Below are 14688 nucleotides of genomic sequence, written 5' to 3' on the forward strand. Positions count from 1 at the left end.
CCCAGGCTTTTAATGGGTTGCTCAGAGAGGAGGGGGATTTTCTCACCCCCTACGACAAAGGTGGTGCTGTCGTTTCTGACTCCTCTTCTTAGAGACAGGCTCCGTGACTTTGCTGGCTTGAACACGAACAGGATGGGAGAGATGGCGCACCCCATAGCAATTCCTACTTCTAGCTGTTGCCAGCTGGTGGTGAAATCTTGGAGGGCAAAGCACATCTGCAGGTCATTGAAGTAGGATGCAACCATGTTCTTGATGCAGGCAGGCATGTGGAAGAACTAGTTATTATATTCCATTTCTGCCAATAGATCCTCCTAAATGTTGCACAGTCCCCCGTCTCTCTTTGATTCTGTTCAATAATGCAGTCTGCACTGGCTACTCGTTTATTTTCACAGCTACCACATTCCTTAGTTAGGAAAAGAGTGACCTGGTATTTTCTCTCTTGTAATAATATTTCTTTTCTATTTAGCCTACATGATTTTTAGAACAGTAAAAATATTATTAGTGGGGGAACCGTGGAAGAGGTGAGGAACAAATTCATCCATACTCACACAAAATAAGCAACTCAATGCATTAAAGGTCTAGTGTGTAACATTTAGGAAGATCTATTGTAGGTGAAATGGAATATAATTAATATTCATAGGTATGTTTTTATTAGTGTATAATCACCTGAAAATAAGAATCGTTGTTTGTATTACCATAGAGCCAAAGGGTCTTCCTCTTTGGTGGCCACCATGTTGAACCATCATATTTCTACAGTAGCCCAAAACGGACAAATTAAACTCTGGCTCTAGATACAGTCTTTCGCGTCCTTTGGTGAGTTTGTGAGCCACCATAGTTGCTGCTACACGCTTGGAAGACTGAGCTGTATTCAAATGCAACTGCAATCTCTAACGTTACCACTAGATGCCACCAAATCCTACACACTGGTCCTCCAAAACATCAGTCCAGGACGTTTAAATTGTCATTTCATCTGTACAGTAGCCCCCAAAAGCTGTTCAACTAGGCACTGGAAAACTTAATGAATTTTGATGTCTACTATCCATTTCCAGATTTAGCTTGCTGGAACGTCTTTTATTTAGATTCCTGTGAAAAAGACTGCTTGGGGTGTTTTTGTTGTTGATATGAGCCAAATGTGTGTGCGATTCTGTATACTCTCTCTCGACATGTATATACACACTATGTACAGTATATGTGTGTGTATTTCAGGGGGATGTTTCTTGATGCAGAGAGGCAAAGGGAGCAGTGCTTGCCTTTGTGCTTATTTTTAACACTGTGACTCAGTCTGAGTCAACTTTATTAAAGATCCCTCTGCAGTATTTGTGAATTCATTCATACAGACCCATTCATTTATTTAGAAGACTTCTATTTCACAGTTGCCTCCTCTGGAAAGGTGAAAATTGACTTTGTGCTCTAAATTATTCCTAAAGAATGAAAACAAAATAGGACATCGCCTTACATAAACAAGAGAAATGAGTGCATCAGACTCACTACAGAGCTGTGTTGATCAACCCCAAGCCATAGACATAGCCCAAATTCTCTTGTCACATTATTTTGTCAGGCAAACAGCAAATATCCCCTGGTCTACACGGCTGTTTTGCTCATGTAGTCTGTTACTTCCTGAATGTAACACAATGAATAAAATATACCTGGCTCTTTCTCACTTCAGAAATGCTCTGTTGAATGTTATTCTCATTGTTGTCAGTAGCCTTATTGTTATGACTAGATACTCTTCAGAGTACTTTTCTCAAAAAGGAAACTATTAGTCAATGCATTTTTTTATGCTCTGTGTCTGTTGTTCATTTATGATGTGTGGGTGTTGTGTCTGCATTTCAGCCAGCTTAATTACAGCTACGATACTGTCAACTGCTGTTATATGATGATGCTGGCTGATATGTGATATTTTTGATATTCTCTGCATTACACAATGACAGTCTAAGTATGGTAAAAAATAAAGACATGTATTTTGATGTTGGTCTTGTTTTAAGTGCTATGTCGATAAGGAATGTAGTATTTGTGTTTGGCTTAAATACTAGTAAAGAACATCTATATATGTTGTCTTCAGGTCAGTGTCTGCAGGCCTCAACTCTCCTGCCAAGACCAACTCTATGGAAAAGAAACTGCACCTTAAAAGCAGAGAACTACAAGAAACTCAAGACAAATGTCACAAGGTGATGGTGTTAGCCTTTTTATTCATGTTTAACTATTTTATCACCAGCCGTTTTGACAAAAAGGTTACTTTTTTCAAGCGCAAGCGCTGCTCCATCGAGCATGCCAGAGATAACTGGGGTAAGACCCCAAAGGCTGACTGGAAACTGTACAATTGTATTTTTCGTATTTCCATATTGTAGAAAATTGTTTTGAGAAAAAAAAATATTCCATCATGGGTTTTATTACCAGACGTCCTGTGTTTATTCTGGCTGTCCGGCTTAACACAGATCAAGCAAACGTCTGCTGCTGCTGTAAGAAGCCAAGTTGATCTTGTTGTGTGTACAACATTACAACTACATTATTTTCTTGAAGCGAGTTGCATAATAAGTAAAATATCTTAACTATTATCAGAATCTATGGCTGGTGGACAATCACCACTTTAAATACCATAACATTTCTGCTGCATTTAAAGCATCAAATGTAACAAACAAAAAAACAACAACCTAAAGCTGCAATGAAATTGTGCTGTTTCCTCTGGTGTGTCCAGATGGAGCAGGAGATCTCCAGGTTCCAGCGTAAAATGACTGACCTGGAGTCAGTGCTCCACCAGAAGGATGTGGAGCTGAAGGCATCTGAGACCCAGAGGAGCATTCTGGAGCAAGACCTTGCCACCTACATTACTGAGTGCAGCGTGAGTCATAATAACAACTGTGTCCGTGTGTGTACATCATTTAAAGAAATGTTTAAACATAATAATGCTCTTACATTATGTTTTTTTACATATTGGTGTACTTGCTTGTCGCTATCTTCAACATCTCAAAAATAAGTATTGATTTGAACCAACAGCAGCCTTGAGTTTGTGTGCACATATGTGTTTGCAGAGCCTAAAGCGAAGCTTGGAGGAGGCACGTGTGGAGGTCTCCAGAGAGGATGACAAGGCCATGCAGCTGCTGCACGACATCCGCGAACAGAGCAACAAGCTGCAGGAAATTAAAGAGCAAGTGTGTAAATCTTCTCATTCACACAGTCCTCTGTCTCCTCCTTCTCATCACAATAATGATGTGGTGCATTTGGATGTCTTTTTATAAACACTTCAAGGTATTTATACTAAGAAATGTGTAGTGAAAGGGGGGAAATGCCTTCATACAGCATCCACAAAGCCACCTTCTTATTTGAGGAGATTCTTCCACTTAACAGTGTTGTCTTTATTTTATTAAAGTTGATAAAGGAGTAACTGAAGCAACAGTGCGATTACTCTCTTTGCAGTGCTCCCCTGTTACACAGGCAGGGCTTCCCCTCTGAGGACTCCCTTGTCCTCAACACTCATAAAGGTCATCCTTGCAGATAGAATCCCTGCAAGGTACAAACGTACAGAACACTTTTATCATTGCTCAAAAGATTGGGGAACGACATGCAGCATTTACAATTTTTAAATCAACATTTCTGATTTAAATTAAAGTTGAATGGGCAAAAACACAAACAACAAATGCACCTGTCATATTGAGACACAATTGAGTAGCCTTATTTAAATTGGGTGAAAGTCTCTTGCAAAGTCTCTGCAAAGATTTTTATAGCCATAAGCAATTATTTTTCCTTGCGCTTGAAGTCTCTGTAGTGCAAAGTTGCAAACTAAAGCTTTAAAGTGGTAATCCTAGAGTTGTTATCTTTGATTTTGACACTTTTGGTGATAAATGGTCATTGCTGCAGTGCACTGCAGTTTCTATAGATCACTGCACAATGAAACAGTGTCAGCATATCTGTGAAGTATATCTTTGTCTGTATAGCATTGGCAGCAATTGTTGCCTGTGCTCAGAGCTCAGCTCCTCTGTGCAGGCTGTGCCAAACCTCCTTTGCTGTTGTTTCTTGTCAACACATAAAAACCTGCTAGCTGTTGTTTTGTTTTTATGGGAAAAGCCTAAATAGAACAGTAAATAACACACTGGATATACTAATTTCCTGAAAGTTGGAATATGTTGAAATACTGCTGAGTTAATAATATAAATCATTTTATAAATAACCATAATAATGGCTCATTACTTGAGGAGTTGTACACGTGTTTCCTTACTTCCTTAAAAAAAAATTTAAAACTAGTAGTTTTCCATTACTGAGAAAGAAAAATATGTTTTCCAAGAGATACAAAAAGCCCACCTAAAGAAGTCCTAATATATCATTGCAGTTCAGTCCAATACACAACACTGTTATATATTAGATATACAGTGCTATATAAAGGATGTAAAATGATCAAAGTGGTGCTGAACTTAACCTTATATGTTCATGAACAGTCATTGTGTGGAGTGCAGTTTTTTTCCATATTGATGACTACTGTGTGCTGTCTATACACTCAGGAGTACCATGCCCAGCTGGAGGAGATGCAGGTGACCATCAGGCAGCTGGAGGAGGACCTGTCAGCTGCCCGGCGCCGCAGCGACCTCTATGAGGCTGAACTTAGAGACTCTAGGCAAACAAGTGAGGAGCTCAAAAGGAAAGCTGTGGAATACCAGCAAAGAATCCAGAAGGTATGTTTGCATCAGACATGCTTATAGGTCATATAATGTAAATATGCGTCAAGTAATATGCTGATAATTCACTCTTTGTCCCTGAAACATATTACTCGTTGTCTTACCAGCAATCTTGGCAATAATATTCAATGAAAAAAAGGTGGCAAAGAAACCTCACAGTTCACTAACATTACTCAAATCTCTGTGAAACAAATGTAAAGTACAAGTTATTTAGTTTGTTTTTCTGTCTTAACTGTAACCTTAGAACAACTGTAACATTTTGTTATCTACATACTCAAAACATCAAAAACCAGCTAGATAAAATGATGTCTTTCTTTTGAGTTTTTCCTCTTTGTCTAGGCTAACTGCTGAAGTCATAGCTCATAAGAGCCAAGCACGCGATCTGCAAAGCACTGTCCTTTCCTCTTTGGTTTGTTTTGTAGTGTCATTATTACATTACAGCATTATTAAATATAAAATTCCTGTCCACTTCTGATATCTGACCGACTAATGCACCTAAATGCCACATTAATTATGTTTGATGCTACACTACTTGTAGCTGGTGCCTCAAACTGACACTTAAATATGGGATATTCATTTTCAGCCTAAAAATAAAACCATATCTCCTCATGTGGAATTTCTCAAAGGCACTGGTTTAAAGATTTTCAACACTCAAAAGTTACTACAGTCTAAGAAATCTTGAGATATTTGAGAACATTTTGGAGGTGTTGACACACTTGACTGGGAGGAGACCCCAGAGTGGATCCAGGGCATGCTGCTGGAATTATTACATCTCCCTTTTGGCCTGGAAGTTCTTGGAAATCATTTTAGGAGGAAGTAGAGGAAGTTAATAAGAAAAAGTGTGTCCTTGGCTGCTGTGCTTGACCCTTTGCCACTGCAACCACTAGAAAGTGGATGGATTGTACTTTATTCATCAGTCTCGAATATATGCCGATTATTTTTCAGGCTAAAGAGCAGGGCAAAGCCGATGTGGAGGAGCTTCTCTCCAAACTAGAGAAGGTAATAGATCAGGCTTGTCAGATTCATCTAACATTTTCAGAACTGCTGTTAACCTAAAGTTTCTTAAATGGGTTTCCTGTACTTTTTTTCAGACCAATTCTGAGCAACAGGTAAAAATCCAGGAACTCCAGGACAAACTGTCCAAGGTAAATGAAATATCATATTTATTTTATTATTTGAATATTGATTTATTTATATTAAGATTATTTGTTCTTTAAACAAATTAATCCTTTTCATTTGTCATCCCTTCTAATCCTCTAATCAGATCTGTATAGCTTATGTATATACAGAATTGAGCAGTTTTCTGATTTCTGCAGCCTGCTGAAGTTCTCCATTTATTCCTAAGAGGAGCTTTTTTACAATGTCACTGTGTGTAGGAATTGCCCAAGCATATCAAGAGGTTTATCTTGGGATCCACTAACAGCCCTTGACCTCCTGACCTCCCCTAGGCAGTGAAGGCGAGCACAGAAGCCACTGAGCTTCTGCAGAATGTTCGGCAGGCCAAAGAGCGGCTGGAACGAGACCTGGAGCGCCTGCGAGGCAAAACCGACTCTAGTGACACTTTAAAACGCCGCCTGAGAGAGACAGAGGTACCAGAGTGAATCATGCAAATTAGTCAAATAATACTGGTTTGTTTGTTAAATACTGCAGCCCAACACAAAACACTCTTTTCTGTGTGTTTATGTTGTTGTTTTTGTTGTGTAAGCAGGAGGGCAGGAAGACCCTGGAAAACCAGGTAAAGAGGCTGGAGATGGTTGAGCGGCGGGAGAATAAGCTGAAAGATGACATTCAGACCAAATCCCAGCAGATCCAGCAGATGGCTGAAAAGATCCTGGTGAGAGAGCTAGAGATCAGGCTTGCTAATACTCTGACCCACTCAATCCTTAATTTCACCCCCCTGCCCACCCCTCCCATTCATCCAACCCTCTCTCGGTCTCTCCCTATCAGTGATCTTAGAGCAAGTGTACACACACTTATGTTCAGAAAGGTCCTCACACGTGGCGACTAGTCGACCAGTGTCTGTATATACATAGATTTTAACATACACATCATTTTGCCAGTGTCAGCATGAGCAGGCACCGCTACAGCCGACTTGTGGATTTCCAGCTTTTTAATGCAAGTCTCTTAATTTCTTATGATTTTTAGTTTTTTTGTATTCTGTATTAATGTGATTTATTAGAATAGCTTTCACACTGTTTTTCACTAGATCATGCTTTCACATCAGGTTTTTATGTGTGTGTGTCTGTGTTTTTATGTGATATACAAAGAAAGCTGTATATGTAGTGTATTTTGGATTTATGGTTATTTTATTAGATGTGTCCCGTTATATATGTAATGTTACTCTCTCCAGGAACTGGAGGAGAACCTGCGGGATGCCCAGTCGACAGCCCAGAGAATGGAAACCCAGCTAGTTCAAAAGGAGAGGCTTTATGAAGACAAGATCAAGGTGGGCCAGGCTTATATTGCCCAGGTTACAGACATCTGTATATCACTGGGAATGTTTATATATATATATATATATATATATTATAATATATATATATATATGAATTTCTGTGTGTGTGTGTGTGTGTAGTAATTCCTATTCAGTCCTGCCTGTGGTGTCAAATAAGTCAGAGCCGTCACATGTGTTACACTGCTGTTTGACACAACACTAATTACTGCTTCCACACCAGCGTTTGTACTGCACATTGACAACCATGTCAGCATGTGATTTTTAAATTTATTTCTATGAGTGCTTTATCACGTAGCAAATTACTGGCTTCAACCTAAATGTAAGGTTTTCAAGTCAACACTTGCAAGTGTAATATTTGATGGTTGTGTCCGATCAAGGTTCTGGAGGCCCAGATGAAGGAAGACCTGGCTGACAAGGAGAGCCTCGAAGCCAGAAGGGCCCAGCAGGAGGAGGAGTCGAGGGAGAACTGCAAACTTATCAGTGAACAGAAAGCAGTAAGGAAACACAAAATGCTTTTAAAACATTACACCCACTCAGGCATTCTCTAGTATAATTTCTATCTAGATTCAAAGTATTGTATATTGCCACTGTCTAATACCATAATTTAATTTACTAAACCATTTTGCAGCAATAGTAACAGCTGCATTGTAAATTATTGTTTGTTTTTCCCCTTTCAATTATATTATGCAAGTCCAATGTACAGAATAAGTCTCAATGGGTTAAAGTTGGTGAACATGTGATGCTTTTTCATTCTCCTTTGAATTTGTTGTCAGAATTTGACAACTAGACTCCATTAATGCTCTTTGTTTCTTTACACAGTAATTTGTCATAGGGGTAAATGCGTTGGAATGTACAGTTGGAATAAATTGCAGTATACTTCATGTTGCACTCTAAAGCCTAGGCTCAAGTCCTAATCTGGTTAATGTGGTAGAATTGAGGCAGTTAAGAAGCTTTTAGAGGCAGTCATCTGACATTGACAGTAGAAGGTTCAGGCAACACCTTAATGGACTCTAATAGGATTTCATTGCCGTACAAAATTCAGTTTCCTATTTAAAACCTTGTGCTGCTGTACACCATGATCCTTAGTAGGATTTGACTATCAATCAAAAGGGAATCTATCCTTGCATTTGAGCCTGTTTGTTGGGATTTGATTTCCACCATGTTATTTTGTCTCCCCCATCCTACAGACCATTAATGCTATGGATTCCAAGATGAAGAACCTGGAGCAGCGCATCGCTGAGCTGTCAGAGGCTAACAAGCTGGCCGCTAACAGCAGTATCTACACCCAGAAGAATATGTGAGTTAACTAGACCTTCTGCCCACACTGCTTCTATGAGTACCCCCACCCACACTGACTCTGTCTCCTCGAGCCTCCAATTGCTTCATTAGTGTGAACTTACATCTTCGTGCACCACAACTCATCGGTCTCCCCTGTATGTAAACTGTGCACCATCCCTCAGGTTAAAGCAGCTATCATAGCTATATTTTTATCATAACAAAATGAATTGATAATGTGAAAACAGTGTGACATTGTGAAACGTATCACTCTTAGTGATGGTACCTACAGAGAATTAACACCTGAACCTGCAGCACCCCTTGGCTTTATGGAACTTTATAGCGAGTTTTAGCTCCCTGTTTAGCTGCCCGGACGCAGCTTTACTGGAATTAGTAACAATGTAACTTGTTGGCTCATTAATTTGTATTCTACTTAAAACTAATAATCTAAATGTTTTTATATGTTGAATATATCCTATGAAACGCTGCAGAGAGTTGCCTGCTTTTAAATAGTCATCGGTGTGTATATTTTTTTCAGGAAAGCCCAGGAGGAGATGATCTCAGAACTTCGGCAGCAAAAGTTCTATTTGGAGTCTCAGGCAGGCAAGCTCGAGGCCCAAAATGCCAAACTGGAGGAGCACCTGGAAAAGATGAGTCAGCAGGAGCAGACCAAGAGGACCAGGTTGCTGGAGTTGGAGAGTAGGCTGCGGGAGGTAGGGCAACAGGAAGCGTAGCTCAAATCTGTTAGCTCAAGGTTAAGTAATTCACTTTAACCAGCACACAGTGTGGCCTTTCATTATTACTATCCACAGAAGGGATTAAGGAAGTTGATCAGCTAGCGAGCTGAGATCCCTTTCAGATAAACGGCTAATTAAATACTGTAGGTCTGTCTAGCGAATAGTTTACGTTTAAACTGGAGGACATTGGTTAAAGCTCTCTGGAGCAAGATGCTATTTGTCTTTCAGATCTAGGCTGCAGTCTGACCTCCCTGTGAAAGCTTAGAAGAACTCTTTAAGATTCAATGATGTCTAACATTCATACATTAAAGTTAGTTGAAGAAAGAGATTTTTTCCTATTTCCTATTTTCCTATTTCCATTGGCTATATGTGCATTCAATGCAAATAATTCTATAAAAAGAAGTTTTGACAGAATTGAGAACCACATTGCCCCCTTTCTCCTTTTTGAGAGCTCTCACCCCTGGTGTGCTGTCTGCCGATTTTACTGGTGGACAACCTGCTGACTAGATGTCATATCTCTACCTGCCTCTACCACACACTCTTCCCCACTGAGACGTGATACACAGATTGGCACTAATTGCTGGCCTTTCTGCACTCTCACATAAAAAACACATACTGTCTTCTCCCACACACAAATATGTATATTCAGATGAGATCCACCGGAAACCTATGGAGCAGCTGAATGCACCCATGTGTGTCTCAGCTTATCTTTTTCATTCATGACTCTTTTCCAGCACAGTGTGTATGTGTTCTTTTGAAAAGCTTTAAAAAGTCTTAAATTGTTTTATTTTTCATTCTTAACAAGTATGGCAGTTTAAATCCAATTACTTCGCTGTGCACTGTTTCTCTGTGCTGTCCAATTTTTGTACTTTTGCAATAGTAGAGATTATATCTGCTTTTCTATATCTGCTAGTTGGACTTGTGCCCTCTTACATCTGCTTATTATTCTCCCACTGCCCAACTTTTTCTTTTACTGCCCACCCAGCTTGCATTACTTCATCTTAATCTTCTTTCATCACTTTTTTTAAGTGGTCTTTAGTTTTTTAAAAAGGTTCCTGAAAGGTCTGGAAATTGGCTGTAACATACTGAAAGCAAAGGTAGCCAATATGTAGTTGTATAAGTAACTTTAAGTTTCACATTCATGTCAGTTATAGCAGAAAGTCAGAATCAGAATCATCTTTATTTGTCATTGTCACAGGTACAACGAAATTGCTAAAGTGTTCGCACAATAGTGAGATGTGGGTCAACTGGTTTCAAGCAGTCCCCTATGTTGATGTTAATCAGTTTTTAGATTCCCTCCAAATCACTGAATCACCCTGATGTCCTAAAACGCCAACCATCTGGTGCTCTGAGTGGGTTTAAAAATGCTGAAAATTATATGCAAATACAATCTGTTTTCGGTCTGATTTACACTGTGATGTACACATAGCATTCACCCTAGTCCTGCTTCTTTATAGATGGGCTTAGAACATGAAGAAGAGAAGCTGGAGATCAAGAGACAGGTGTCAGAGTTGACCCTCTCCCTGCAGGAGCGTGAATCTCAGATTAGCAGCCTGCAGGCTGCCCGTCTAGCCCTGGAGAGCCAGCTGCAGCAAGCAAAGACTGAGCTGGAGGAGACCACCGCTGAGGCCGAGGAGGAGATCACCGCCCTCAGGGTAAGACAAACACATGCAAGCACATATGTGTGCGATCACAGTCACGCATAGACATACAGGTGCACAAACATTCAAACAAATACATTTAGATGTAGGCAATCTGTATTCTGCATGCAGTCTGAAGGAACGCTATTATGAATAATGCTGTTAACATAACATCATTCTTCATTTATGTAGTAGTCAGATGTGGTTGTAATTTTGCTCTTCATTTGCTCTTGTTTCACACAGAATCACAGAGATGAGATTCAGCGCAAGTTTGATGCCTTGAGAGACAGCTGCTCAGTAAGTGCTGTCACAGCCCTTTGTCCCTGCTTTCAGCAGCACAGAACTTTTTTTCAAAAGGTTTCACAAGACCTTTGAATGTATGGTGATTCATGTTCAATTCTAAAACTCACAATGTAGCAATGCAATCTACTGAATCAAGTCTTTGGCAGAGATGCACCGCTAGCTTTCATAGTGCATTTTTCTTTGTCCAAACACTTGAGTCCATGCAGGACATTTTTACATATACACATTTAAATGGAGATAGTTCAACAAATTTCAAATAAAACAACTCAGAGATGCTTTTTAATATTTGACTCATTTAATTAAACATCCATTTTCTAATTCATACATTACACACATTAGTCTTTTACTCACTATCAGCGTAGACATTAATTTGTGTCATTGTATTTATTGTCTCTATTTTTATCTTTATATTTCTCTATGAGTAATGCAATGCACCAATTTACCAAAGCAAATTCCTTCGAAAACGGCTGCTTGTCAACGTGAATGCCCCGCTTGTTCTGATTCTGATTCTGTAAAGCTGTACATTTTCAGTATTCCAGCTGTGCTATCACTGTACTTGATATGCTATTCTGCCTCTGGCATTTGTGGCCAGGACCTAAAAATATCTGTTCACTTCCGTAAGTAAGGCTAACACCTCTCTACCTGTTTGTATGGCTTCAGGTGATCACTGACCTGGAGGAGCAGCTGACACAGCTGAGTCAGGAGAATGCTGAGCTGAACCGGCAGAACTTCTACCTGTCCAAACAGCTTGATGAAGCTTCAGATGAGCGGGAGGACCAGCTGCAGCTTAGCCAGGAAGTAGACAGGCTGAGGAGGGAGGTGGCTGACCGCGAGATGCACCTCAACAACCAGAAACAGGTAACATATACACACACACACACAGGCAGATAAATGCTTGAAAGCTCTTAAATATAATTAACGGTATAACTACAGTGCCTCATACTGGTAGATATAGTGGAAAGTTGAAGATATTGTTCAGTTAAAATTTCTTCAGTGTGTTATCTTTCAGCAGGGCAACAGACTGTAAGTAATGTTGTGCTTTTAACCTCATTTATCCTCATGTTCCAGTCCAAAGATGTAATGGACATTTAAACCTCATTACAGAGACTGTGTCCTGTTACTGAAAATGCAGGAAAGATGACAATCACGTGGTTGTGCCAAAAGCTGTGAAAGATGTTCAGTCTGCTCTTTCGTTTATCCTTCCAGAACATTGAGACACTGAAGACCACATGCAGCATGCTGGAGGAGCAGGTGGTGGAGCTGGAGTCGCTAAACGACGAGTTGCTGGAAAAAGAGAGGCAGTGGGAGGCTTGGAGAGGTGCCCTGGAGGACGAAAAAAGCCAAGCCGAGAGACGCACCAGAGACCTGCAGAGACTGCTGGACAATGAGAAGCAGAACAGGTAACACACAAGCATGAACACAAAGTTTACTTACACTGTGTTATTATACATATACATTGCTCTTGTAACACTTGCTATTGTGCTGGATACAGGCTGCGTGCAGACCAGCGCAGCACTGAGTCTCGCCAGGCAGTGGAACTGGCAGTCAAAGAGCACAAGGCTGAGATACTGGCCTTACAGCAAGCCTTGAAGGAGCAGAGACTGAAAGCTGAAAGTCTGTCTGATACTGTGAGTCACAAGTGATTGTGTGTCTTACTTATGATCGATCTTTAATCCCTGTAAGTGAAACAACAAATATTTGTTTTGAGAGGGGAAATCCATGCTATGTTTGTAAATTCAACTCTCATCTGCAACGATTTAACGTGCACTCACATGTTCACACAGCTCAATGATCTGGAGAAGAAACACGCCATGCTGGAGATGAATGCCCGCAGCTTACAGCAGAAACTCGAGACAGAGAGAGAGCTGAAACAGAGGCTGATGGAAGAGGTAGAAAGTGAAATGTGACCGCACAAACACACATCTGTATTCATAACATTTGAATTCCATTTATGATATGACCTTGTCTACTATTTAATCAAAAACATGAAACCAAGGAGAGCATTTTTAAAGGAATGAACTTGAATTTAACTGTGGATCTCCTGTTTGGGGTTTCTGTGTGAGACAGCTCCTCTAAATTCAGTTAATTGCTACCAGTCTGAAATGTGGCTGATTTTAAATTAGTTTTCGTAGTTTAAATATCCGTGTCCCTACAGCAGGGGAAGCTGCAGCAGCAGATGGACCTACAGAAGAGTCACATATTCCGTCTGACCCAAGGCCTACAGGACGCCCTGGACCAAACCGACATGCTAAAGACTGAGAGGACCGATCTGGAGTACCAGCTGGAGAATATACAGGTGCTCAGTGCAATACATTACAATTTGAAGAAATACAGCAGTCTCTAGGGAGAAAGAGAGTCCTAGTTAGATATTACAATAGTGTGACGGATGTTGGCAAGTGTCTCAAGGGTACCAAGATGATATAGGAATCCTAATTCATGTGTTCTCAAAGGGGATTCTTTTAAAGTTGTCTACTGAGGTATTTCCTTCTCTGAAGATCTGTGTTCCCTCCTGCAGGCTGTATACTCCCACGAGAAGGTGAAAATGGAGGGGACCATCTCCCAGCAGACCAAACTCATTGACTTCCTCCAGGCCAAAATGGACCAGCCCACAAAGAAAAAGAAGGTCTGGGAAAGAATTTTATGACTTGATAAACATCTTCTATCTAAAGATTTGTATGTTTATTGTTTTTCTTGCATAGTTTTAGTAACATGTCTCCTCTCTGAGCAGGGTATATTTGGGCGGCGTCGGGAAGATGTAGGCACCACGACTAATGGGGCATTGGCTCCACAGGCCCAGCCAACAGTTCCCCTGCAGTACGGTGACATGAAGTTGGCTTTGGAGAAAGAGCGCTCAAGGTGCGCAGAGCTGGAAGAGGCTCTGCAGAAGATGAGAATAGAGCTACGATCCCTCAGAGAAGAGGGTAAGTCCTACTGTTAAGCAGCACAGTAACCCCAGATATAAGACCGGCTTTATAGGCAGCAAGGATTGAGATGATACTCTAACCCTGGATTATCGTCCTTCCATAGAGAGGGCCAAAATCAAACAGTCCCTGTTTGTGAAAAGAGTTTTTAATATATATTCTAGTATAGAGATAGTAAGAGAGGTTGCTTTAACTCTGGTTATCATATTTGTTTTTAATAAAAGTCATACCATCATGAAGGTAGGTAGGTTTGCCATCTGAGATGAGTAATGACAGCCTAAGTCAGCTCAAGAAAACGTGTTTTGTGCCTCCTCCCTTATCTGTTCCCAGACGTATTTTAACAGTTGCCATGGCAGCATCCTGTTCCATTACCTACACCTGCCAGGTCCTATGAGATTCATTTCAGAAGCTATTAGTTTTTTGGTAATGGAGCCATATATTTTCAGCTTAATGGCTATTACTGATCTAATATTAGGTTGTTTTATTTGTTTATGGTGATACAGCGGCTCATTTCAAAGCCCAGGAACATGTGGCTCCTTCCACGCCCGCCCAGGCTCGACATCAAATCCTCATGTCAGCCATTGTCAAATCCCCAGAACATCAACCCAACCCCAGCAGCCTGCTCAACCCCTCCACCCGCTGCAAGGAGACCTCCACACCTGAAGGTCAGTCTCTCTCTCTCACACACAC

The 14688-nt window shown here is 40.5% G+C and overlaps 1 protein-coding gene across 2 annotated transcripts in view; it reads left to right on the plus strand.

The window, feature by feature from the left end:
• Positions 1-14688, plus strand: part of cita (citron rho-interacting serine/threonine kinase a) — a 34771-nt gene that overhangs the window by 9963 nt on the left and 10120 nt on the right. Inside the window, exons 11-32 of one of the 2 annotated variants that reach the window (XM_035662871.1) lie at positions 2063-2168; positions 2696-2839; positions 3030-3149; positions 4494-4664; positions 5613-5666; positions 5759-5812; positions 6116-6256; positions 6376-6501; positions 7018-7113; positions 7500-7616; positions 8310-8419; positions 8936-9110; positions 10592-10789; positions 11018-11071; positions 11738-11935; positions 12284-12477; positions 12570-12705; positions 12862-12966; positions 13233-13373; positions 13593-13700; positions 13806-13998; positions 14502-14663. In XM_035662871.1, the coding sequence (XP_035518764.1) occupies positions 2063-2168; positions 2696-2839; positions 3030-3149; positions 4494-4664; positions 5613-5666; positions 5759-5812; positions 6116-6256; positions 6376-6501; positions 7018-7113; positions 7500-7616; positions 8310-8419; positions 8936-9110; positions 10592-10789; positions 11018-11071; positions 11738-11935; positions 12284-12477; positions 12570-12705; positions 12862-12966; positions 13233-13373; positions 13593-13700; positions 13806-13998; positions 14502-14663 (2903 nt within the window). Of the gene's footprint in view, positions 1-2062; positions 2169-2695; positions 2840-3029; positions 3150-4493; positions 4665-5612; positions 5667-5758; positions 5813-6115; positions 6257-6372; positions 6502-7017; positions 7114-7499; positions 7617-8309; positions 8420-8935; positions 9111-10591; positions 10790-11017; positions 11072-11737; positions 11936-12283; positions 12478-12569; positions 12706-12861; positions 12967-13232; positions 13374-13592; positions 13701-13805; positions 13999-14501; positions 14664-14688 lie in introns of both variants that reach the window. The other variant, XM_035662870.1, reaches the window with a different exon arrangement.

The sequence above is a fragment of the Morone saxatilis genome, unplaced genomic scaffold (assembly GCF_004916995.1).
Source record: "Morone saxatilis isolate NCDOM2014 unplaced genomic scaffold, NCSU_SB_2.0 Contig18, whole genome shotgun sequence".
Taxonomy (NCBI): Eukaryota; Metazoa; Chordata; class Actinopteri; family Moronidae; genus Morone; species Morone saxatilis.